Here is a 26,725-nt window from a genome sequence, read left to right as displayed (position 1 = left end):
AAGTGCCCCTACACCAGTCTGAGGGGGCCAGGGAGGTTTTGTCTGAGGGAGAAATTTCAGATTCAGGGAAAATTTCTCAACAAGCTGAACCTGATGTGATTACATTCAAATTTAAATTGGAACATCTCCGCGCTCTGCTTAAGGAGGTGTTATCTACTCTGGATGATTGTGAGAATTTGGTCATTCCAGAGAAATTATGTAAGATGGACAAGTTCCTAGAGGTCCCGGGGCCCCCCGAAGCTTTTCCTATACCCAAGCGGGTGGTGGATATTGTAAACAAAGAATGGGAAAGGCCCGGCATACCTTTCGTCCCTCCCCCTATATTTAAGAAATTGTTTCCTATGGTCGACCCTAGAAAGGACTTATGGCAGACAGTCCCCAAGGTCGAGGGGGGCGGTTTCTACTCTAAACAAACGCACCACTATACCCATAGAAGATAGTTGTGCTTTCAAAGATCCTATGGATAAAAAATTAGAGGGTTTGCTTAAAAAGATGTTTGTTCAGCAAGGTTACCTTCTACAACCAATTTCATGCATTGTTCCTGTCACTACAGCAGCGTGTTTCTGGTTCGATGAACTAGAAAAGGCGCTCAATAAAGATTCTTCTTATGAGGAGATTTTGGACAGAATTCATGCTCTCAAATTGGCTAACTCTTTCACCTTAGACGCCACTTTGCAATTGGCTAGATTAGCGGCGAAAAATTCTGGGTTTGCTATTGTAGCGCGCAGAGCGCTTTGGCTAAAATCTTGGTCAGCGGATGCGTCTTCCAAGAACAAATTGCTTAACATTCCTTTCAAGGGGAAAACGCTGTTTGGCCCTGACTTGAAAGAGATTATTTCCGATATCACTGGGGGTAAGGGCCACGCCCTTCCTCAGGATAGGTCTTTCAAGGCTAAAAATAAACCAAATTTTCGTCCCTTTCGCAGAAACGGACCAGCCCCAAGTGCTACATCCTCTAAGCAAGAGGGTAATACTTCTCAAGCCAAGCCAGCCTGGAGGCCAATGCAAGGCTGGAACAAAGGTAAGCAGGCCAAGAAACCTGCCACTGCTACCAAGACAGCATAAGATGTTGGCCCCCGATCCGGGACCGGATCTGGTGGGGGGCAGACTCTCTCTCTTCGCTCAGGCTTGGGCAAGAGATGTTCTGGATCCTTGGGCGCTGGAAATAGTCTCCCAAGGTTATCTTCTGGAATTCAAGGGGCTTCCCCCAAGGGGGAGGTTCCACAGGTCTCAATTGTCTTCAGACCACATAAAAAAAACAGGCATTCTTACATTGTGTAGAAGACCTGTTAAAAATGGGAGTGATTCATCCTGTTCCATTAGGAGAACAAGGGATGGGGTTCTACTCCAATCTGTTCATAGTTCCCAAAAAAGAGGGAACATTCAGACCAATCTTAGATCTCAAGATCCTAAACAAGTTTCTCAAGGTTCCATCGTTCAAAATGGAAACCATTCGAACAATTCTTCCTTCCATCCAGGAAGGTCAATTCATGACCACGGTGGATTTAAAGGATGCGTATCTACATATTCCTATCCACAAGGAACATCATCGGTTCCTAAGGTTCGCCTTTCTGGACAAGCATTACCAGTTTGTGGCACTTCCGTTCGGATTAGCCACTGCTCCAAGAATTTTCACAAAGGTACTGGGGTCCCTTCTAGCGGTGCTAAGACCAAGGGGCATTGCAGTAGTACCTTACTTGGACGACATTCTGATTCAAGCGTCGTCCCTTCCACAAGCAAAGGCTCACACGGACATCGTCCTGGCCTTTCTCAGCTCTCACGGGTGGAAAGTGAACGTAGAAAAAAGTTCTCTATCTCCGTCAACAAGAGTTCCCTTCTTGGGAACAATAATAGACTCCTTAGAAATGAGGATTTTTCTGACAGAGGCCAGAAAATCAAAACTTCTAAACTCTTGTCAAGTACTTCATTCTGTTCCTCTTCCTTCCATAGCGCAGTGCATGGAAGTAATAGGTTTGATGGTCGCGGCAATGGACATAGTTCCTTTTGCGCGAATTCATCTGAGACCATTACAACTGTGCATGCTCAGTCAGTGGAATGGGGATTATACAGACTTGTCTCCGACGATACAAGTAGATCAGAGGACCAGAGATTCACTCCGTTGGTGGCTGTCCCTGGACAACCTGTCACAGGGGATGAGCTTCCGCAGACCAGAGTGGGTCATTGTCACGACCGACGCCAGTCTGGTGGGCTGGGGCGCGGTCTGGGGACTCCTGAAAGCTCAGGGTCTTTGGTCTCGGGAAGAATCTCTTCTCCCGATAAATATTCTGGAACTAAGAGCGATATTCAATGCTCTCAAGGCTTGGCCTCAGCTAGCAGATGCCAAATTCATACGGTTTCAATCGGACAACATGACGACTGTTGCATACATCAACCATCAGGGGGGAACAAGGAGTTCCCTGGCGATGGAAGAAGTGACCAAAATCATTCAATGGGCGGAGACTCACTCCTGCCACTTGTCTGCTATCCACATCCCAGGAGTGGAAAATTGGGAAGCGGATTTTCTGAGTCGTCAGTCATTTCATCCGGGGGAGTGGGAACTCCATCCGGAAATCTTTGCCCAAATTACTCAGTTGTGGGGCACTCCAGACATGGATCTGATGGCCTCTCGTCAGAACTTCAAGGTTCCTTGCTACGGGTCCAGATCCAGAGATCCCAAGGCGACTCTAGTAGATGCACTAGTAGCACCTTGGACCTTCAAACTAGCATATGTGTTCCCACCGTTTCCTCTCATCCCCAGGCTGGTAGCCAGGATCAATCAGGAGAGGGCATCGGTGATCTTGATAGCTCCTGCGTGGCCACGCAGGACTTGGTATGCAGACCTGGTGAATATGTCATCGGCTCCACCATGGAAGCTACCTTTGAGACGGGACCTTCTTGTTCAAGGTCCGTTCGAACATCCGAATCTGGTCTCACTCCAACTGACTGCTTGGAGATTGAACGCTTGATTTTATCAAAGCGAGGGTTCTCAGATTCTGTCATTGATACTCTTGTTCAGGCCAGAAAGCCTGTAACTAGAAAAATCTACCATAAAATATGGAAAAGATATATCTGTTGGTGTGAATCTAAAGGATTCCTTTGGGACAAGATAAAAATTCCTAAGATTCTATCCTTTCTTCAAGAAGGTTTGGAGAAAGGATTATCTGCAAGTTCTTTGAAGGGACAGATTTCTGCTTTGTCTGTGTTACTTCACAAAAAGCTGGCAGCTGTGCCAGATGTTCAAGCTTTTGTTCAGGCTCTGGTTAGAATCAAGCCTGTTTACAAACCTTTGACTCCTCCTTGGAGTCTCAATTTAGTTCTTTCAGTTCTTCAGGGGGTTCCGTTTGAACCCTTACATTCCGTTGATATTAAGTTATTATCTTGGAAAGTTTTGTTTTTGGTTGCAATCTCTTCTGCTAGAAGAGTTTCAGAGTTATCTGCTCTGCAGTGTTCTCCTCCTTATCTGGTGTTCCATGCAGATAAGGTGGTTTTGCGTACTAAACCTGGTTTTCTTCCGAAAGTTGTTTCTAACAAAAACATTAACCAGGAGATAGTCGTGCCTTCTTTGTGTCCGAATCCAGTTTCAAAGAAGGAACGTTTGTTGCACAATTTGGATGTAGTTCGTGCTCTAAAATTCTATTTAGATGCTACAAAGGATTTTAGACAAACATCTTCCTTGTTTGTTGTTTATTCTGGTAAAAGGAGAGGTCAAAAAGCAACTTCTACCTCTCTCTCTTTTTGGCTTAAAAGCATCATCAGATTGACTTACGAGACTGCCGGACGGCAGCCTCCTGAAAGAATCACAGCTCATTCCACTAGGGCCGTGGCTTCCACATGGGCCTTCAAGAACGAGGCTTCTGTTGATCAGATATGTAAGGCAGCGACTTGGTCTTCACTGCACACTTTTACAAAATTTTACAAATTTGATACTTTTGCTTCTTCTGAGGCTATTTTTGGGAGAAAGGTTTTGCAAGCCGTGGTGCCTTCCATCTAGGTGACCTGATTTGCTCCCTCCCTTCATCCGTGTCCTAAAGCTTTGGTATTGGTTCCCACAAGTAAGGATGACGCCGTGGACCGGACACACCTATGTTGGAGAAAACAGAATTTATGTTTACCTGATAAATTACTTTCTCCAACGGTGTGTCCGGTCCACGGCCCGCCCTGGTTTTTTAATCAGGTCTGATAATTTATTTTCTTTAACTACAGTCACCACGGTATATGATTTCTCCTATGCAAATATTCCTCCTTTACGTCGGTCGAATGACTGGGGAAGGCGGAGCCTAGGAGGGATCATGTGACCAGCTTTGCTGGGCTCTTTGCCATTTCCTGTTGGGGAGGAGAATATCCCACAAGTAAGGATGACGCCGTGGACCGGACACACCGTTGGAGAAAGTAATTTATCAGGTAAACATAAATTCTGTTTTTCTAATTAGTTTTTGGGCCTAAGGGGTTAATCATCCATTTGCAAGTGGGTGCAATGCTGCTTTAGTCCCTTATACACACAGTAAAAAGTTCGTAGAGTTTACTACTTTTTTTCACTGTTTTGCAGTTTATGTGGTAGTTTTTTTCTCTTAAAGGCACAGTACCGTTTTTTATTATTGCTTTTTTCACATTTATTAGTGTTTTCCAAGCTTGCTGGTCTCATTACTAGTCTGTTAAAAATGTCTGACATAGAGGAAACTCCTTGTTCATTATGTTTAGAAGCCATTGTGGAACCCCCTCTTAGAATGTGTACCAAATGCACTGACCTTTCTATAAGTTATAAAGACCATATTATGGCTTTTAAAGATTTATCACCTGAGGTTTCTGAGACTGACAAAAGGGAGGTTATGCCATCTAGCTCTCCCCACGTGTCAGAACCTATAACTCCCGATCAAGGGACGCCAAGTACATCTAGCGCGTCCAATGCGTTTACTTTACAAGACATGGCGGCAGTTATGAATCATACCCTCACTGAGGTATTGTCCAAACTGCCAGGGTTACAAGGAAAGCGAGACAGCTCTGGGGCTAGAACAAATACAGAGCTCTCTGACGCTTTAGTAGCTATGTCTGATATACCCTCACAATGTGCAGAAGTTGAAGCAGGAGAGCTTCTATCTGTGGGTGACTTCTCTGATTCAGGGAAGGCGTTACTTCAGTCTGACTCTGAAATGACAGCATTTAAATTTAAGCTTGAACACCTCCGTGTGTTGCTCAGGGAGGTTTTAGCGACTTTGGATGACTGTGACACCATTGTAGTCCCAGAGAAATTGTGTAAAATGGACAAATACTTTGCAGTGCCTATTTACACTGATGTTTTTCCAATCCCTAAGAGTTTATTACTAAGGAATGGGATAGACCAGGTGTGCCGTTCTCTCCCCCTCCTGCTTTTAAGAAAATGTTTCCTATAGATGCCGCTACACGGGACTTGTGGCAGACGGTCCCTAAGGTGGAGGGAGCAGTCTCTACCCTAGCTAAGCGTACAACTATTCCTGTCGAGGACAGTTGTGCTTTCCTAGATCCTATGGATAAGAAATTAGAGTGTTTCCTTAAGAAAATCTTTATACAACAAGGTTTTATTCTCCAGCCTCTTTCATGCATTGCCCCAGTCACTGCTTCAGCGGCTTTCTGGTTCGAGTCTCTGGAGGAGGCTTTACAGGTAGAGACCCCGTTGGATGATATCCTTGACAGGCTTAAAGCTCTTAAGTTAGCCAATTCATTCATTTCTGACGCCGTTTTTCATTTAACCAAGCTAACGGCTAAAAATTCAGGTTTATTTATGGCTTAAATCCTGGTCAGCTGATGTCACTTCAAAGTCTAAACTTCTCAATATCCCCTTCAAAGGGCAGACCCTATTTGGGCCTGGACTGAAGGAGATCATTTCTGATATTACTGGAGGAAAAGGCCACACCCTTCCCCAGGATAGGTCCAACAAGTTAAGGACCAAACGGACTAATTTTCGTTCCTTTCGAAACTTCAAGAGTGGCGCAGCTTCATCTTCCTCTTCTACAAAACAAGAGGGAAATTTTGCTTAGTCCAAGCTAGTCTGGAGACCTAACCAGGCTTGGAACAAGGGGAAACAGGCCAAAAAGCCTGCTGCTGCCTCTAAGACAGCATGAAGGAGTAGCCCCCGATCCGGGACCGGATCTAGTGGGGGGCAGACTTTCTCTCTTCACCCAGGCTTGGGCAAGAGATGTCCAGGATCCCTGGGCTCTGGAGATTGTTTCCCAGGGATATCTTCTGGATTTCAAAGCTTCATCTCCAAAGGGGAGATTTCATCTCTCACAATTATCTGCAAACCAGATAAAGAGAGAGGCATTCTTACATTGCGTTCAATACCTACTAGTTATGGGAGTGATCCACCCAGTTCCGAAGGAGGAACAGGGGCAGGGCTTCTATTCAAATCTGTTTATAGTTCCCAAGAAAGAGGGCACTTTCAGACCAATCTTGGATCTCAAGATCCTAAACAAATTTCTCAGGGTCCCATCCTTCAAGATGGAGACTATTCAAACCATCCTACCTATGATCCAGGAGGGTCAATATATGACTACCGTGGATTTAAAGGATGCTAATCTACATATTCAGATACACAGGGATCATCATCAGTTTCTCAGGTTCGCCTTCCTAGACAGGCATTACCAGTTTCTCAGGTTCGCCTTCCTAGACAGGCATTACCAGTTTGTGGCTCTTCCCTTTTGGGTTAGCCACGGCACCAAGAATCTTTACGAAGGTTCTAGGGTCCCTTCTGGCGGTTCTAAGACCGCGGGGTATAGCAGTAGCCTCTTACCTAGACGACATCCTGATACAGGCGTCAACTTTTCAAATCGCCAGGTCCCATACGGACATTGTTCTGGCATTCCTAAGGTCTTACGGGTGGAAGGTGAACGAAGGAAAGAGTTCTCTCTCACCTCTCACAATCAGTGGAATGGGGATTACACAGATTTGTCCCCTCTACTAAATCTGGATCAAGAGACCAGAGATTCTCTTCTCTGGTGGCTATCTCGGGTCCATCTTTCCAAGGGAATGAGTTTCCGCAGGCCAGAATGGACTATAGTAACGACAGATGCCAGCCTTCTGGGCTGGGGTGCAGTCTGGAACTCCCTGAAGGCTCAGGGTTCGTGGACTCAGGAGGAGGCCCTCCTTCCGATAAACATTCTGGAACTAAGTGCGATATTCAATGCTCTTCAGGCTTGGCCTCAGCTAGCAGCGGTCAGGTTCATCAGATTTCAGTCGGACAACATCACGACTGTAGCCTATATCAACCATCAGGGGGGAACAAGGAGCTCCCTGGCAATGTTGGAGGTTTCAAAGATAATTCTATGGGTAGAGGTTCACTCTTGCCATCTCTCAGCTATCCATATCCCAGGAGTAGAGAACTGGGAGGCAGATTTTCTAAGTCGGCAGACTTTTCATTCGGGGGAGTGGGAACTCCATCCTGAGGTATTTGCCCAGTTGATCCAACTTTGGGGCAAACCAGAACTGGATCTCATGGCGTCTCGTCAGAACGCCAAGCTTCCTTGTTACGGGTCTAGGTCCAGGCTTCCCAAAGCAGCGCTGATAGATGCTCTAGCAGCGCCCTGGTCCTTCAGCCTGGCTTATGCGTTTCCACCGTTTCCTCTGCTCCCTCGTCTGATTGCCAAGATCAAGCAGGAGAGAGCTTCGGTGATCTTGATATCAGGACTTGGTATGCAGATCTGGTGGACATGTCATCCTTTCCACCATGGACTCTGCCGCTAAGGCAGGACCTTCTACTTCAAGGTCCCTTCAAACATCCAAATCTAATTTCTCTACGTCTGACTGCTTGGAGATTGAACGCTTGATTCTATCAAATCGTGGTTTTTCCGAATCGGTCATTGATACCTTAATTCAGGCTCGAAAGCCTGTCACCAGGAAAATCTATCATAAGATATGGTGTAAATATCTTCATTGGTGTGAATCCAAGGGTTACTCATGGAGTAAGGTCATGATTCCTAGAATATTATCTTTTCTCCAAGAAGGATTGGAGAAGGGTTTGTCAGCTAGTTCCTTAAAGGGACAGATTTCTGCTCTGTCTATTCTTTTGCACAAACGTCTGGCTGAGGTTCCAGACGTTCAGGCGTTTTGTCAGGCTTTAGTTAGAATCAAGCCTGTGTTTAAACCTGTTGCTCCGCCATGGAGTTTAAATTTAGTTCTTAAAGTTCTTCAAGGGGTTCCGTTTGAACCTGTGCATTCCATAGATATTAAGCTTTTATCTTGGAAAGTTCTGTTTTTAGTAGCTATCTCCTCGGCTCGAAGAGTTTCGGGGTTATCTGCTTTACAATGTGATTCCCCTTATCTGGTTTTCCATGCAGATAAGGTAGTGTTACGTACCAAACCTGGGTTTCTTCCTAAGGTGGTATCTATTTAGAATATCAATCAGGAGATTATTGTTCCTTCACTATGTCCTAATCCTTCTTCAAAGAAGGAACGTCTATTACACAATCTTGATGTGGTTTGTGCTTTAAAGTTTTATTTACAAGCTACAAAGGATTTTCGTCAAACATCTGCTTTGTTTGTTGTCTACTCTGGACAGAGGAGAGGCCAAAAGGCTTCGGCAACTTCTCTTTCTTTTTGGCTAAGAAGTATAATACGCTTAGCTTATGAGACTGCTGGCCAGCAGCCTCCTGAAAGAATTACAGCTCATTCTACTAGAGCAGTAGCTTCCACATGGGCTTTTAAACATGAGGCCTCTGTTGAACAGATTTGTAAGGCGGCGACTTGGTCTTTGCTTCATACCTTTTCTAAATTCTATAAATTTGATACTTTTGCTTCTTCGGAGGCTATTTTTGGGAGAAAGGTCTTACAGGCAGTGGGGCCTTCCGTTTAAGTTCCTGCCTTGTCCCTCCCTTCATCCGTGTCCTAAAGCTTTGGTATTGGTATCCCACAAGTAATGGATGAACCCGTGGACTGGATACACCTTTACAAGAGAAAACAAAATTTATACTTACCTGATAAATTTATTTCTCTTGTGGTGTATCCAGTCCACGGCCCGCCCTGTAATTTTAAGGCAGGTGTTTTTTTTTGTTTTTAAACTACAGTCACCACTGCACCATATAGTTTCTCCTTTATTTCTTGCTTGTCTTCGGTCGAATGACTGGGGGTGGCAGTTAGGGGAGGAGCTATGTAGACAGCTCTGCTGTGGGTGTCCTCTTGCAGCTTCCTGTTAGGAAGGATAATATCCCACAAGTAATGAATGAACCTGTGGACTGGATACACCACAAGAGAAATAAATTTATCAGGTAAGTATAAATTTTGTTTTTTATTAGTAGAGTTAGGTTACCTTTTTTCTTAAAGGGACATGAAACCCAAATTTGTTTTCTTTTGTCATTCAGATTTAACACAATTTTTAACAACTGTCCCATTGGACTTATATTCTCATATTTGCTTCATTCTTTTGGTAGCCTTTATTGAATGAGCAACAATGCTTTACTGGGAGCTAGCTAAACACATTGGTTGAGCTAACTCATTTATGTGCATGCATGAATTAGCTAGCTTCCAGTAGAACATTGCAGCTCCCGAGCCTACATAAGTATGCTTTTCATCAAAGCATACTAAGAAAACAAAGCAAATTAGATAATAAAAATAAACCGGGAAATTATTTAACCCCTTAAGGACAGAGGTTTTTCCAGTTTCTGTTCTTAAATGACACAGGCATTTATATCATGTAATTGGCAAGAGTCCATGAGCTAGTGACGTATGGGAAATACAATCCTACCAGGAGGGGCAAAGTTTCCCAAACCTCAAAATGCCTATAAATACACCCCTCACCACACCCACAATTCAGTTTTACAAACTTTGCCTCCTATGGAGGTGGTGAAGTAAGTTTGTGCTTGATTTTTATGATTTCTTCTATGATAAGCGCTTCTAAGCATTCTGAAGCCCAATTCCTCTCAGAGTACAGTGTTTGTCAGAGGGATGTCAACAGAGTATCGTCTTGATTTTGTTTCCCTCGCGGGAAATCTTTTCAAGTGTTCTCTGTTATCGGTCGTAGGGATTCATCTTCTACCTCGGATTTCAGATAGACGATATACTCTTATATACCATTACCTCTGCTGTTAGTTTTCAGTACTGGTTTGGCTATCTGCTATATGTGGATGGGTGTCTTTCGGTAAGTATGTATATTTATTTAAGACACTCTCAGCTATGGTTTGGCGCTTTATGTATTAATATAAAGTTTTAAATATATGTATTTTACTTATATTTGGCATGAGTCGGGTCTATGTTTATTTCCCTTTGCAGTCTGGCAGTTTCGTTATGGGAATCATGTTTTAGGAAGTTTCTTACCTGGGGTGGGTATAGTCTTTTTTCCAATTTGACTTTTTTTTTCTTTTGAAAAACTTGCGGATAATTAGGCTCGCAAGGGCGCAAAATGCTGTTATTTATTGCGTCATTCTTGGCGCAAATGTGCGCCTCTAATGCTGCAAGTTCGTCATTTCCTGCGTCTTAGTTGACGCCAGGTTGTTTGGTGCAAAATTGAGTTTGACGCGAGTTGCGTCATTTCCGGATGTTGACGCCAAAAAAAATTCGGCTTACTTTTGCGTCATACTTGCCGCCAAAAAAAATAATTAATTTTTTACCCCACTTCCTATGTGCTCCTTGCCTTCTTTGCTCAGAGGGCTATGCTATTTGCTTTTTTGTTAATTTTAGCATTTGCATTTTTTTTTTCCATTCCTGAAACTGCTATATGTGGAAATAAGATATTTCTGTTTAAATGTTATTTTTTCTTTTACATTTTACAAGATGTCTCAATCTGATCCTATCTCAGAAGCTGCTGTATTATGAACCATGCTGCCTGAACACAGTTCTACCAAAGCTAAGTGTATCTGTTGTAAGCTAGTGGAGATTATATCTCCATCTGTAGTATGTAACAGTTGTCCTGATAAGCTTTTGCATGCAGAAACGGTTTCTATTAGTGCTAGTACAGTATCTGTTGTTCCTTCAACATCTAAAGTACATGATATCCCTGTTGATATGAATAATTATATTGCTGATGCGATACAGAAGGCTATGGCTGCTATATCGCCTTCAAATAAACGTAAAAGGTCTTTTAAAACTTCTCATGATACTGATGAAATTTGTAATGACCGACAACTTATATATCCACCTCTGATGAGGATCTCTCTAATTCTGAAGATCCTACTTCAGACATTGACACTGATAAATCATCTTATCTTTTTAAGATTGAGTATATTCGTTCTTTGTTAAAGGAAATGTTGATAACTTTGAATATTGAGGAGTCTGGACCTCTTGATAATAAATCCAGTAAACGTTTAAATTCTGTCTCCTGAGGTTTTTCCTGTTCCTGATGCTATTTCTGATGTTATTGCTAAGGAATGGTCTAAGCCTGGTACTTCTTTTGTTCCTCCTTCAAGGTTTAAAAAGTTGTATCCTTTGCCAGTATCTAAGTTAGAGTTTTGGGCAAAAGTCCCTAAGGTTGATGGGGCTATTTCTACTCTTGCTAAGCATACTACTATTCCTATGAAAGATAGTACTTCTTTTAAGAGTCCTTTAGATAGGAAAATTGAATCTTATCTAAGGAATGTTTATTTACATTCTGACTATATTCTCAGACCTGCCATTTCTATGGCTGATGTTGTGCTGTATCAACTTTGGTTGGATAGCTTAGCACATTGGGAAAAAGATTCTGATTTGCATAGCATTGTTAGTTTGCTTCAACATGCTAATCATTTTATCTGTGATGCTATTTTTTATATCATCAAGATTGATGTTAAATCTAAGTCTTTGGCTATTTTAGCTAGAAGAGCTTTATGGCTCAAATCATGGAATGCTGACATGGTATCTAAATCTAGGTTACTATCTCTATCATTCCAGGTTAATAATTTGTTTGGTTCCCAGTTGGATTCTATTTTCTTTCATGTAATTAGCAAGAGTCCATGAGCTAGTGACATATGGGATATACATTCCTACCAGGAGGGGCAAAGTTTCCCAAACTTCAAAATGCCTATAAATACACCCCTCACCACACCCACAATTCAGTTTTACAAACTTTGCCTCCCGTGGAAGTGGTGAAGTAAGTTTGTGCTAGATTCTACGTTGATATGCGCTTCGCAGCAGGCTGGAGCCCAGTTTTCCTCTGTGTGCAGTGAATGTCAGAGGGATGTGAAGAGAGTATTGCCTATTTGAATTCAATGGTCTCCTTCTACGGGATCTATTTCATAGGTTCTCTGTTATCGGTCGTAGAGATTCATCTCTTACCTCCCTTTTCAGATCGACGATATACTCTTATGTACCATTACCTCTACTGATTCTCGTTTCAGTACTGTTTTGGCTATCTACTATATGTAGATGAGTGTCCTGGGGTAAGTAAGTCTTATTTTTTGTGACACTCTAAGCTATGGTTGGGCACTTTATTTATAAAGTTCTAAATATATGTCTTTAAACTTATATTTGCCATGATTCAGGATGATCAATATTCCTTATTTCAGACAGTCAGTTTCATTATTTGGGATAATGCATATGAATAATAATTTTTTTTTTTTTTCTTACCTTAAAAATTGTTTCAATTGACTTTTTTCCCTGTGGGCTGTTAGGCTCACGGGGGCTGAAAATGCTTCAATTTATTGCGTCATTCTTGGCGCGGACTTTTTTGGTGCAAAAAATTCTGTTTGTCATTTCCGGCGTCAAACTTGACGCCGGAAGTTGTTCGTGTTTGTGTAATTTTTTTGACGTTTTGCGCCAAAAATGACGGCGTCACTGGATGTGGCGTCATTCTTGGCGCCAAAATTTTTTAGGGGCCAATAATGTGGGCGTCTTTTTTGGCGCTAAAAAATGTGGGCGTCATTCTTGTCTCCACCTTTTTTTCACATTATTTCAGTCTCATTCCTCATTGCTTCTGGTTGCTAGAGGCTTGTTCATTGGCATTTTTTTCCGATTCCTGAAACTGTCATTTAAGGAATTTGATAAATTTTGCTTTATATGTTGTTTTTTCTTTTACATATTGCAAGATGTCTCACATTGACCCTGGATCAGAATCTACTTCTGGAAAGACGCTGCCTGATGTTGGTTCTACCAAAGTTAAGTGCATTTGTTGTAAACTTGTGGTAACTGTTCCTCCGGCTGTAGTTTGTGATGAATGTCATGATAAGCTTGCTAATGCAGATAGTATTTCCATTAGTAATATACCATTACCTGTTGCTGTTCCTTCAACATCTAATACTCAGGATGTTCCTGTTAATATAAAAGAATTTGTTTCTAAATCTATTAGGAAGGCTATGTCTGTTATTCCTCCGTCCAGTAAACGTAAAAGGTCTTTTAAATGACCGTCGTCATTCTGATTTGTCTGTTTCTGATGAGGATATTTCTGGTTCAGGGGATTCTGTCTCAGATATTGACACTGATAAATCTTCATATTTATTTAAAATGGAATTTATTCGCTCTTTACTTAAAGAAGTTTTAATCGCATTAGAGATGGAGGATTCTAGTCCTCTTGATACTAAATCTACTAAGCGTTTTAATTCGGTTTTTAAACCTCCTATAGTTATTCCAGAAGTTTTTCCTGTCCCTGATGCTATTTCTGAAGTAATTTCTAGGGAATGGAATAATCTGGGTACTTCATTTACTCCTTCTCAAAGGTTTAAGAAATTGTATCCTGTGCCATCTGACAGATTAGAGTTTTGGGACAAAATCCCTAAAGTTGATGGGGCTATCTCTACTCTTGCTAAACGTACTACTATTCCTACAGCAGATAGTACTTCCTTTAAGGATCCTTTAGATAGGAAGATTGAATCCTTTCTAAGGAATGCTTATTTATGTTCAGGTAATCTTCTTAGACCTGCTATTTCTTTGGCTGATGTTGCTGCCGCTTCCACTTTTTGGTTGGAGGCTTTAGAACAACAAGTATCAGACCATAATGCTCATAGCATTGTTAAACTTCTTCAACATGCTAATAACTTTATTTGTGATGCCATCTTTGATATCATTAGAGTTGATGTCAGGTATATGTCTTTAGCTATTTTAGCTAGAAGAGCTTTATGGATTAAAACTTGGAATGCAGATATGTCTTCTAAGTCAACTTTGCTTTCTCTTTCTTTCCAAGGTAATAAATTATTTGGTTCCCAGTTGGATTCTATTATTTCAACTGTTACCGAGGGGAAAGTAACTTTTTTGCCTCAGGACAAAAAATCTAAAGGTAAATATAGGGCTGCTAATCGTTTTCGTTCCTTTCGTCAGAATAAGGAACAGAAGCCTGACCCTTCCCCTAAAGGAACGGGTTCTGTCTGGAAACCTTCTCCAATCTGGAATAAATCCAAGCCTTTCAGAAAGTCAAAACCAGCTCCCAAGTCCACATGAAGGTGCGGCCCTCATTCCAGCACAGCTGGTAGGGGGCAGGTTACGATTTTTCAAAGACATTTGGATCAATTCGATTCACAGTCTTTGGATTCAGAGCATTGTTTCACAAGGGTACAGAATAGGTTTCAAGGTAAGGCCGCCTGCGAAGAGATTTTTTCTCTCTCGCATTCCAATAAATTCAGTGAAGGCTCAGGCATTTCTGAAATGTGTTTCAGATCTCGAGTTGGCTGGAGTAATTGTGCCAGTTCCAGTTCTGGAACAGGGTCTGGGGTTTTACTCAAATCTATTCATTGTACCAAAGAAGGAGAATTCTTTCAGACCAGTTCTGGATTTAAAGATATTGAATCGTTAAGTAAGGATACCAACATTCAAAATGGTAACTATAAGGACTATTCTGCCTTTTGTTCAGCAAGGGCATTTTATGTCCACAATAGATTTACAGGATGCATATCTTCATATTCCGATTCATCCAGATCACTTTCAGTTTCTGAGATTCTCTTTTCTAGACAAGCATTACCAGTTTGTGGCCCTTCCGTTTGGCCTAGCAACAGCTCCAAGGATCTTTTCAAAGGTTCTCGGTGCCCTTCTTTCTGTAATCAGAGAACAGGGTATTGCAGTATTTCCTTATTTGGACGATATCTTGGTACTTGCTCAGTCTTCACATTCTGCAGAATCTCATACGAATCAACTTGTGTCGTTTCTTCAAAGACATGGTTGGAGGATCAATTTACCAAAGAGTTCGTTGATTCTTCAGACAAAGGTAACCTTTTTGGGTTTTCAAATAGATTCAGTGTCCATGACCTTGTCTCTAACAGAAAAGAGACGTCTGAAATTGGTTTCAGCCTGTCGAAACCTTCAGTCTCAATCATTCCCTTCGGCAGCTTTATGCATGGAAATTCTAGGTCTCATGACTGCTGCATCGGACGCGATCCCCTTTGCTCATTTTTCACATGCGACCTCTTCAACTTTGTATGCTGAACCAATGGTGCAGGGATTTTACCAAGATATCACAATTAATATCCTTAAATCCCAATGTACGACACTCTCTGACGTGGTGGATAGATCACCATCGTTTAGTCCAAGGGGCTTCTTTTGTTCGTCCAACCTGGACTGTGATCTCAACAGATGCGAGTCTGTCAGGTTGGGGAGCTGTATGGGGATCTCTGACAGCGCAGGGGTTTGGGAATCTCAGGAGGCGAGATTACCAATCAACATTTTCTGGCCTCTTCTGAAGAGAGAATCGTTTATTTGTTTTCAGACAGACAATGTCACAACCGTGGCATATGTCAATCATCAGGGTGGGACTCACAGTCCTCAGGCTATGAAAGAAGTATCTCGGATACTTGTATGGGCGGAATCCAGCTCCTGTCTAATCTCTGCGGTTCACATAACAAGTGTAGACAATTGGGAAGCGGATTATCTCAGTCGCCAGACGTTACATCCGGGCGAATGGTCCCTTCACCCAGAGGTATTTCTTCAGATTGTTCAAATCTGGAGACTTCCAGGAATAGATCTGATGGCCTCTCATCTAAACAAGAAACTTCCCAGGTATCTGTCCAGATCCAGGGATCCTCAGGCGGAGGCAGTGGACACGTTGTGGCTTCCTTGGAATTATCATCCTGCCTATATCTTTCCGCCTCTAGTTCTTCTTCCAAAAGTGATTTCCAAAATTTTAATGGAACGTTCGTTTGTACTGCTGGTGGCTCCAGCATGGCCTCACAGGTTTTGGTATGCGGATCTCATTCGGATGGCCAGTTGCCAAACTTGGACTCTTCCGTTAAGACCAGACCTATCTCAAGGCCCTTTTTTCCATCAGGATCTCAAATCATTAAATTTGAAGGTATGGAAATTGAACGCTTGATTCTTAGTCATAGAGGTTTCTCTGACTCCGTAATTAATACTATGTTACAGGCTCGTAAATCTGTGTCTAGGAGGATTTATTATCGAGTCTGGAAGACTTACATTTCTTGGTGTTCTTCTCATAAATTCTCCTGGCATTCTTTTAGAATTCCTAGAATTTTACAGTTTCTTCAGGATGGTTTGGATAAAGGTTTGTCTGCAAGTTCCTTGAAAGGACAAATCTCTGCTCTTTCTGTTCTTTTTCACAGAAAGATTGCTAATCTTCCTGATATTCATTGTTTTGTACAGGCTTTGGTTCGTATCAAACCTGTCATTAAATCAATCTCTCCTCCTTGGAGTCTTTGGTTCTGAGGGCTTTACAAGCCCCTCCGTTTGAACCTATGCATTCTCTGGACATTAAATTACTTTCTTGGAAAGTTCTGTTCCTTTTGGCTATCTCTTCTGCTAGAAGAGTTTCTGAGTTATCTGCTCTTTCTTGTGAATCTCCTTTTCTGATTTTTCATCAGGATAAGGCAGTGTTGCGGACTTCTTTTAAATTTTTACCTAAGGTTGTGAATTCTAACAACATTAGTAGAGAAATTGTTGTTCCTTCTTTGTGTCCTAATCCTACGAATTCAAAGGAGAGAGCTTTACATTCTTTGGATGTAGTAAAAGCTTTGAAATATTATGTTGAAGCTACTAAAGATTTTAGAAAGACTTCTAGTCTATTTGTTATCTTTTCTGGGTCCAGAAAAGGTCAGAAGGCCTCCGCCATTTCTTTGGCGTCTTGGTTAAAGTCTTTGATTCATCATGCTTATGTAGAGTCGGGTAAAATACCCGCCTCAAGGAATTACGGCTCATTCTACTAGGTCAGTTTCTACTTCCTGGGCGTTTAGGAATGACGCTTCTGTTAATCAGATTTGCAAAGCAGCAACTTGGTCTTCTTTGCATACTTTTACTAAATTCTACCATTTTGATGTGTTTTCTTCTTCTGAAGCAGTTTTTGGTAGAAAAGTACTTCAGGCAGCGGTTTCAGTTTGAATCTTCTGCTTATGTTTTTCATTAAACTTTATTTTGGGTGTGGATTATTTTCAGCAGGAATTGGCTGTCTTTATTTTATCCCTCCCTCTCTAGTGACTCTTGCGTGGAAATTCCACATCTTGGGTATTTATTATCCCATACGTCACTAGCTCATGGACTCTTGCTAATTACATGAAAGAAAACATAATTTATGTAAGAACTTACCTGATAAATTCATTTCTTTCATATTAGCAAGAGTCCATGAGGCCCACCCTTTTTTTGTGGTGGTTATTTTTTTGTATAAAGCACAATTATTCCAATTCCTTATTTTGATGCTTTCGCTCCTTTCTTATCACCCCACTTCTTGGCTATTCGTTAAACTGAATTGTGGGTGTGGTGAGGGGTGTATTTATAGGCATTTTGAGGTTTGGGAAACTTTGCCCCTCCTGGTAGGAATGTATATCCAATACGTCACTAGCTCATGGACTCTTGCTAATATGAAAGAAATGAATTTATCAGGTAAGTTCTTACATAAATGATGTTATTTCCACTATTAATGGGGGGAAGGGAGTTTTTTTGCCCCAAGATAAACTCTAAGGGTAAATCTAAAACCTCTAATCGGTTTTGTTCCTTTTGTCAGAATAGAGAACAGAAAACCACTCCTTCCCATAAGGACTCTGGCTCTAATTCGAGTTGGAATAAATCCAAGCCTTATAAGAAACCAAAGCCAGCCCCTAAGACTGCATGAAGGTGCGGCCCTCAATTAAGTTTTGCTGGTGGGGGGCAGATTGAAATTATTTCAAGACGTTTGGGCAGGTTCCGATCAGAATCATTGGATTCAGAATATTGTCTCTCAGGGTTATCGAATAGGCTTCAGAATAAGACCTCCTGTGAGAAGATTTGTTTTCTCTCACGTTCAAACAAATCCTGTGAAAGCTCAGGCCTTTCTAAAGTGTTTCAGATCTAGAGTTTTCAGGGGTAATTGTACCAGTTCCACTTCTGGAACAGGGTCTGGGTTTTTATTCATATCTATTCATTGTCCCGAAGAAGGAAAATTCTTTCAGATCAGTTCTGGATCTGAAGTTTTTGAATCAGTTTGTAAGGATCCAAACTTTCAAGATGGTGACTATAAGGACTATTCTTTTTGTTCAGCAAGGTCATTACATGTCCTCAATAAACTTACAGGATGCGTATCTTCACATTCAGATTCATCCAGACCACTATCGGTTTCTGAGATTCTCTTTTCTAGACGAGCATTACCAATTTGTTGCTCTTCCATTTGGCCTAGCAACAGCTCCAAGAATCTTTTCGAAGGTTATCGGTGCCCTTCTATCTGTAATCAGAGAGCAGGGTATTGCAGTGTTTACCTTATTTGGACGATATCTTGGTACTGGCTCAATCTTTTCATTTAGCAGATTCTCACAGAAATCAACTTGTGTTGTTTCTTCAAAAACATGGTTGGAGGATCAATTTGCAAAAGATTTTCTTGATTCCTCAGACAAAGGTCACCTTTTTAGGTTTCCATATAGATTCAGTGTCCATGACTCTGTCTTTAACAGACAGACAAATGAAATTGATTTCTGCCTGTCGAAACCTTCAGTCTCGATCATTCCCTTCAGTGGCTATGTGCATGGAAGTTTTAAGTCTCATGACTGCAGCATCGGACACGATCCCCTTTGTTCGTTTTCATATGAGACCTTTGCATGTTTTCATATGAGACCTTTGCATGCTGAATCAATGGTGCAGGGAGTATACTTGGATATGACAATTGATATACTTAAATCCCAACATTCAACACACTCTGTCCTGATGGTGTGACCATCATTGGATTATTCATGGAGCCTCTTTTGTTCGTCCTTCTTGGACTGTGATTTCATCAGATGCAAGTCTCAGGTTGGGGAGCTGTTTGGGGGTGTCTGACAGCACAAGGAGTTCCTCAAGAGGTGAGGTTACCAGTCAATATTTTAGAGGCTCTTCAGGCTTGGCCTCTATTAAAGAGAGAATCATTCATTCGTTTTCAGACGGACAATATCACAACAGTGGCATATGTCAATCATCAGGGTGGGACTCGCAGTCCTTTTGCAATGAAAGAAGTATCTTGAATACTTTCTTGGGCGGAATCCAACTCCTGTCTAATTTCTGCGATACATATCCCAGGTGTAGACAATTGGGAAACGGATTATCTCAGTCGTCATCCAGTCGTCAGTCTTTACATCCAGTGGAGTGGTCTCTCCATCCAGATGTATTTTGTCCGATTGTACAGATGTGGGGTCTTCCCGAAATAGATCTGATGGCTTCCCAGGTACCTTTTCAGGTCCAGGGATCCTCAGGCGGAGATGGTGGATGTGTTAGCAGTTCCTTGGTTTTTCCAACCTGCTTAATTTTTCTGCCCCTAGTTCTTTCAAGGGTGATCTCCAAGATCATAATGGAACAATCGCATGTGTTTCTGGTAGCACCAGCATGCCTCACAGGTTTTGGTATGCAGATCTTGTCCGGATGTCCAGTTGCCAACCTTGGCCACTTACTTTTAGGCCAGACCTTCTGTCTCAAGGGCCGTTTTTCCATCAGGATCTTAAATCGCTAAATTTGAAGGTATGGAAATTAAACGCTTAGTGCATAGTCATAGAGGTTTCTCTGACTCAGTGATTAATACTATGCTACAGTCTCGTAAGTCTGTTTCAAGGAAGATTTATTATCGGGTTTGGAAGACCTATATTTCATGGTGTTTTTCTCATAAATTCTCTTGGCATTCTTTTAGAATTTCTAGAATTGTACAGTTTCTTCAAGATGGTTTGGATAAAGGTTTGTCTGCAAGTACTTTGAAAGGACAAATCTTTTTTTTTTTTATTTCATAGAAAGATTGCTAAACTTCCTGATATTCACTGTTTTGTTCAGGCTTTGGTTCGTATTAAGCCTGTTGTTAAATCAATCTCTCCTCCTTGGAGTCTTAATTTGGTTTTGAAGGCTTTGCAGGCTCCTCCTTTTGACCCTATGCATTCTTTGGATATTAAATTACTTTCTTGGAAAGTGTTGTTTCTTTTGCCTATCTCTTCAGCTAGAAGAGTTTCTGAATTGTCTGCTCTCTCTTGTGAGTCTCCTTTTCTGATTTTCCATCAGGATAAGGCTGTTTTGCGGACTTTGTTTAAATTTCTTCCTAAGGTTGTGAATTCTAACATTAGTAGGGAAATTGTTGCTCCTTCCTTGTGTCCTAATCCTAAGAATACTCTTGAAAGATCTTTACATTCTTTGGATGTTGTAAGAGCTTTGAAATATGTCAAAGCTACTAAAGATTTCAGAAAGACTTCTAGTCTATTTTTTGTTTTTTCTGGTCCTAGGAAAGGTCAAAAGCCTCTGCCATTTCCTTGACATCTTGGTTAAAACTTTTGATTCACAAGGCTTATTTGGAGGTGGGGCAGTCTCCGCCTCAGAATTACAGCTCATTCTACTAGATCAGTCGCCACTTCTTGGGCTTTTAAGAATGAAGCTTCGAGTGATCAGATATACAAAGCAGCAACTTGGTCTTCTTTGCATACATTTACTACATTTTACCATTTTGATGTATTTGCTACTTCTGGAGCAGTTTTTGGTAGAAAAGTTCTTCAGGCAGCTGTCTCAGTTTGATTCATCTGCTTATGATTTTGTTTTTTTTCTTGAAATGTATGTGAAATTTATGAGACTTATTTTTTTGTGGATTTAATTTTTTCAGCGGAAATAGTTGTTTTTATTTTATCCCTCCCTTTCTAGTGAGTTTTCTGTGGTCTCCCACATCTTGGGTATTTCTATCCTATACGTCACTAGCTCATGGACTCTTGCCATTACATGAAATAAAAAATAATTTATACTTACCTGAACTTACCTGATAAATTAATTTCTTTCATATTAGCAAAAATCCATGAGGCCCACCTTTTTTTGGTGGTTATGATTTTTGTATAAAAGCACAATTTTATTTCCAGTTACGCTTTTTGTATGCTTTTTTGCTCCTCAGGTAAGTTCTTACATCAATTATGTTTTTTGCGCACTATTGGTTTCACCTTAGTTATCCACTCTTGTTAAGGGACAGTCTATTTGAAAATGTTTAATGATTAGATAATTCCCTTATTACCCATTCCCCAGTTTTGTATAACCAACACGGTTATATTAATATACTTTTTACCTCTGTGATTACCTTGTATCTAAGCCTCTGCAGACTGCCCCTTCAGTTATTTTGACAGACTTGCATTTTAGCCAATCAGTGCTGATAACACCACGGGAGTGAGCACAATATTATCTATATGGCACACGTGAACTAGCACTGTCAAGTTTTGAAAAACTGTCAAAATGCAGTGAGATAAGAGACGGCCTTCAAGGGCTTAGAAATTAGCATATGAGCATTCCTAGGTTTAGTTTTCAATGAAGAATACCTAGAGAACAAAGCAAATTTGATAAAGTAAATAGGAAAGTTGATTAAAATGTCCTGCCCTATCTGGATCAGGGAAGTTGAATTGTGACTAGATTGCCCCTTTAAGTGCACCCATAGATATTATGCACCCCCAGATTAAAATGTATTCTCCTCTTTTACCTTTTTTAAAAATTAAGCAGTCATTCAAGATTTACATTCACAATAATTCCTCTGCTGCTGCCAAGGTTTCACTTTTGTTGTTGTTTTTTTTCTTTCTGATTTTTTTTTTTTTTTTCTAGGTAAGTGGGAATGTCCATGGCATCACTGTGACGTTTGTGGAAAAGGTTCTGTAGCATTTTGCTCTTTGTGTCCAAATTCCTTCTGCAAAGTACACCACGATGCGGAACTGTTTACACGATCTGCAGACGGACAGTTGTGCTGTTTGGAACATGACCTTGAAGATTGTCTTGAAAGCCAAGTTATTGAAAATATACCCAAGGAGTCTGCAAAAGCAAAGTCTAAAAAGAATCTTAAAACGAGGCACTCAACTTGAGTTCACTAATTTTATGGGACTGCAGCTTGTTCTGCTAACACTATTGTGTGTATGTGTGTAAATATATATACTTATTTTGTGAATAAGGCTGAGAATGAACCAATTTACGTCAAATGTTGTATAGCTAGCTTGCATATTTTTTTTTAAATTCAGGACAAAATACATTCACTGAGCCATCTTCTGCAGCTTTTGCTGCATCTGCACTGATACTTAACTGTGGTTTCACAGTTTAAATATTGTCAGGACACAACCAGTTTTACAAAGCATTACAGAATACGTTTACTATTTAACAATATTAAGGTTCTTGCGTTTCTTATGAGCAGCATGTACACAAGATTTTACATAAAAATAATCCCTTTAATGTTTAAACCATAAGATTCTGTTTGCTCTGTTTTATCCATGTCTAGTGTTTTTAATCCTATTTTGTAGTCCAGACACTTAGGTCTTTAACATAATTTTATTTTTTCAGAATTGTTGAATGAATCTGTACACATTATTCATATTCACTCAAAAATTTTTAAAGATATAGGGCAATATGACACCATCTTGTCTCATTTTCAGACTTCAAAACTTTTTGTTTTAAGGGACATGAAACCCTAAATCTATCTTTTATGATTCAGGCAGAGCATGCATATTGTAAACATCTTTCCAATTTAATTCTCTTGGTGTCATTTGTTGAAAAGAATACCTAGATAGGCTCAGATAGCAATGCACTACTGGACGCTAGCTGTTGATTGGTGGGTACACACATACCTCTTATAGTCTCACCTGATGTGCTTGGTTAGCTCCTAGTAGTGCTTTGATGTTCCTTCAGCAAGGGAAAAGAGAATGAAACCTATTTGATAATAGAAGTAAATTGAAAAATTGTTTAAAATTGTATGTTCTAACTGAAGTCCCTTTATTTTCTGTTAGTTGTAGACCGTTATTTACAGACCTTTTCTGCTCAAATGGTGTAATAGTTTACAAATGCACAGTTGCTACCTCACATGGTTAAATGTGGCTAAAGTTTAAAAAATTACATTCAAATTCTATCTTGAGTTTCTATGGATGCCTTGCTGAATAAGGTTTGTAATTATGGTTTGAAGGAATTTCCTTTTGTTATACAATGTGTTTAGTATTAATGACCTTTTCCAGTTAACTTGTGAGAATAGATTTGTTTTGAACATTTATCACTATGCCCTTAGAAATTTTCTCTGAAGTGGTATTGATCGCTAATAAATCTCCTCTATAAAAAGGAGGGTCTGTATGTGAACATGCTTGACAATGGGCCAGAGTGGAAGTCAGAAAATTAATTCTTGAATTTTAGAGTAGCTTTAAGATTTAGGCTTTTAAAATCTATTAAAGGGAATTTTGCTATAAAACTGCTAGCTGTTAAAGATTTGTGGGTGTGTTTCATTGTGTTGTGTAAACAATTTGGAACTGAATTAGCAGACCTACATATAAATTAGCATTAGTCTTACAAAGCAGAGCACAATCCATGCCTCAGCTGTGTTTTCAAATACAAACAAAAGGACACTACATCCAGCACTTCGTATTGACAGATCCGGTGTGAAGGATTTGTAGATGTGGAATCATGGTTATAACTGACCTCTGCTTTTGAATAGATTAACATCTTGCCATTTTTTCAAAGAACAAACAGTGATCCAAATGCCAGACTTTTCCTCTGTGGAAATATCACAGAACACAAGACAGTCATAGTTTCCTTGTAATAAAAGGCTGGAAGGTTGATAACCATTTTGTAAACCACTTGTATGCGTTATTTGTCTGTGTCCGTTCTACTGTTAGCAAACAGAGTATGTAGTGAGCTGGCAGAGTAATGATATTGTAAAGACACCATAATTCATTAGTGACTTGGTTATATTAATGTGCCTCATTTGACAGTGTTCATGTTTGGTTGTACCTAGGAAGTCTGGGCAATAAATGGTTCTGAAGTTGCAGATTTAAATGTATTTTAAGAATACTTATTAAGAGATTGTGTTACAATACCTGTGTCATTTGCCTATTTTTACTGCAGTTAGTATTCCTGTAATACCTTGTCAAAAAGCTACCTAAAGTGGCTTTTCTAGATTGAGATGATATAAAAGATGCACTTTATTATCTTAAATAGTCTGTAACTTAGTCCAATTTGAAGATTATAAACTGTATTGTGTTTAGTCTTCCTCCACTTTCCCTAAACTATTTTATTCTTAGGATTGTTTATTGCCAAGAACTGCATTGTGTGTGTATTTGTTTTTATTGATCTGTGGTTTTATTGGCACTTCTGTTGTAGGTTAAGAATCCAGCCTCTGTATTTTATTTTTATTTAGGTTTTTAACATTACCTTTTTACACTGTACATTTATCTTCAAAATAATCTTATCACGCATTTTGAGCCAGCTGCCACATCTAGTTAAATTAAAACTTTTTCTTAATAACCGGCTTTTGCTTACACCAATTTGCAATTTAAACAATAAGTGGTGTCCTATTTGAATTTGTTGCATTGAGACCTCAGGGTTTTAGGACATACCTTCTATGCTGTGTGTACAGGAGTCAATGTGGTGTCATTGCATTTTTTATTTTCTGAAAGTTGTTCTCTTAAATCAATATGTCTCGGATTTAAAAGTTTTCTGTTAAGGTGAAATTAAAGTGTATATTAGTGTTTTACTAAATTTCTTTAATGTGTGGTAAGCCTTTACATTTTCATTAATAACATTCATACTTTAGGTTAAAAAAAGAAAAATTGAGATTAGAATTCAAACACTTTTATATTTAGACCATAAATGTAAGTTTTCTACCATAATGTAAGGATGAGAGTACAAAGATTGTTGTGAATTTCAGTTCTAAATCCTAGTTTGTATGTGAGTCGGCTCAAAGATACTCAGTCAAAGTAGTTTAAAGATTTGGCTACCTTTCTTTTGAAATAATCAGGCACTTCCAGGTTTTTAGTCCTGAGGAAGAATATACGCAAATTAAGGAGCCACATGCAATCAACTTTAAATAATTCTAGTAATGTATAAAAGCCTAGTTCAGTATGTACCTGGAATAATTTCTGTTTCTACCTCAAGATGGAATGGTCAGTGTGTATACATTGTTATCCATCTAACATTGTGTATTGCTTAAATATGGGGTCATTAGCCGTTAAATGTCATTTTCTGCATGGTAGTGTACTGTTAATTTCTCAAACAAATGGAAATTCTGTTACTCTACCTGTAATGAAAGTATCAATATTTATACATTTTATGCCTGATATATGCTATCATTTCGATCCAGTTAAACATTCTCTAGTTTAAAGGCCCCCAATACATTTTATATATGTATGTGTGTATATATGTATATATATATGTATATATATGTATGTATGTATGTGTATATATATATATATATATATATATATATATATATATATATATATATATGCTCTTTCACCCCAAATATTCTGCCTTTTCAAACACACTCAAATTAAAGTCCCTAGTTCAGACCATACTCTTTACTGTATGATTATAAAACGTAATTTGCTAGTTTAAATATAGTTAGTATTTCGAAATGTAGTTGACAATGGAAGAATTTGTATTTGTTTTCCTCACTTTTAACGTCATTACAATATTTACATATAGGCTTAGGGGTTGTAAGGACTGCTAAAATCAGGCTTATGGTGTAAATCGTCATATGGAAATGTATAAGAACTTGTCGCAGTTGAACAAATATGCTGATCTTAACAAATTTTAAAAATGTCCATAAAATTATTCTATTGCATTGTTACATGACCTGCAAATGGGTGCATTTCTTATACCGAATTCCCCTTCAATTTGTGTGTTTATTTTTTATTTTATTTTTTGCATCTGCTACACCTGATTGTATGTCTTATATGTGCCATGGCTATTAAAATGGATGTGTTTACAATAGTATACATGTCAATTGTAATAAACATTCTTTACACTCATTTAACAATATTTTCATAACATTTAATGTCTCTATAGATGGTATTTTTTCTTATTACTACAAATGTTTAATATTGTTATGTGTTTAAAATACATGAGAATTAAATTCTCTTTAAGCAATTTTCTGAGCTGCAGCAACCCGGAAGGCAGGCATATTATTCCAAAATAGTGTACTGTAGTAATGCCAGCCATTTAATTATTTTTTATGCATAAATATTTTTGTCATGGTCCCATTGGATAATATTAACGTGTATGTGTGCTTATATTGGATATATAGTCCCTTCTACATATTCATATATATTTTTTTTTTATATATAAATGTGTGAGGGGACATTCCTATCCTAAGGGTACAATAACTGCAATGGAGAAGCTGCTGTTTAAGCAGAATTGATTAATTTGGCGATCATTCCACATCAAGGTATTTACAAAACAATATAATTTATGCTTTATTCAATATACAACCTATTAAAAACTTAAAAGCTCACAGTTTAACACTTTTGATGAGGTTAGGCTGGGACACCCACTGCAAGGGGCTGGGAAAGCAGGCAGAGCAGACACTCCCCCTGCATATAAAAAGACCTATTACACATCCACCTTGGGAACTGTTTGCCATAAATCTAAATTAGCAGCAGGTAAAGGATATAACTTTTTTAACCTTGCAAAAGGTGTAAAAGAATTACCTGACTTAGACCATTTCCTAAAAATTATATCAGAC

At 39.6% G+C, this 26,725-nt stretch overlaps 1 protein-coding gene across 1 annotated transcript in view; it reads left to right on the top strand.

Moving 5' to 3' along the window:
• Window positions 1-26,012, top strand: part of LOC128647529 (histone-lysine N-methyltransferase NSD2) — a gene marked incomplete at its 5' end in the record, with an annotated part of 92,013 nt that extends 66,001 nt beyond the window's left edge. The window contains one exon of the mRNA XM_053700313.1: window positions 21,841-26,012. Within this exon, the coding sequence (XP_053556288.1) occupies window positions 21,841-22,094 (254 nt within the window). The remainder of the gene's footprint in view (window positions 1-21,840) is intronic.
• Between the last annotated feature and the right edge of the window lie 713 nt (window positions 26,013-26,725).

Source organism: Bombina bombina, chromosome 2 (genome assembly GCF_027579735.1).
Source record: "Bombina bombina isolate aBomBom1 chromosome 2, aBomBom1.pri, whole genome shotgun sequence".
Classification (NCBI taxonomy): domain Eukaryota; kingdom Metazoa; phylum Chordata; class Amphibia; order Anura; family Bombinatoridae; genus Bombina; species Bombina bombina.
The sequence above is the reverse complement of the archived record's forward strand: the minus strand, read 5'-3'. Positions and strand labels throughout refer to the sequence as shown.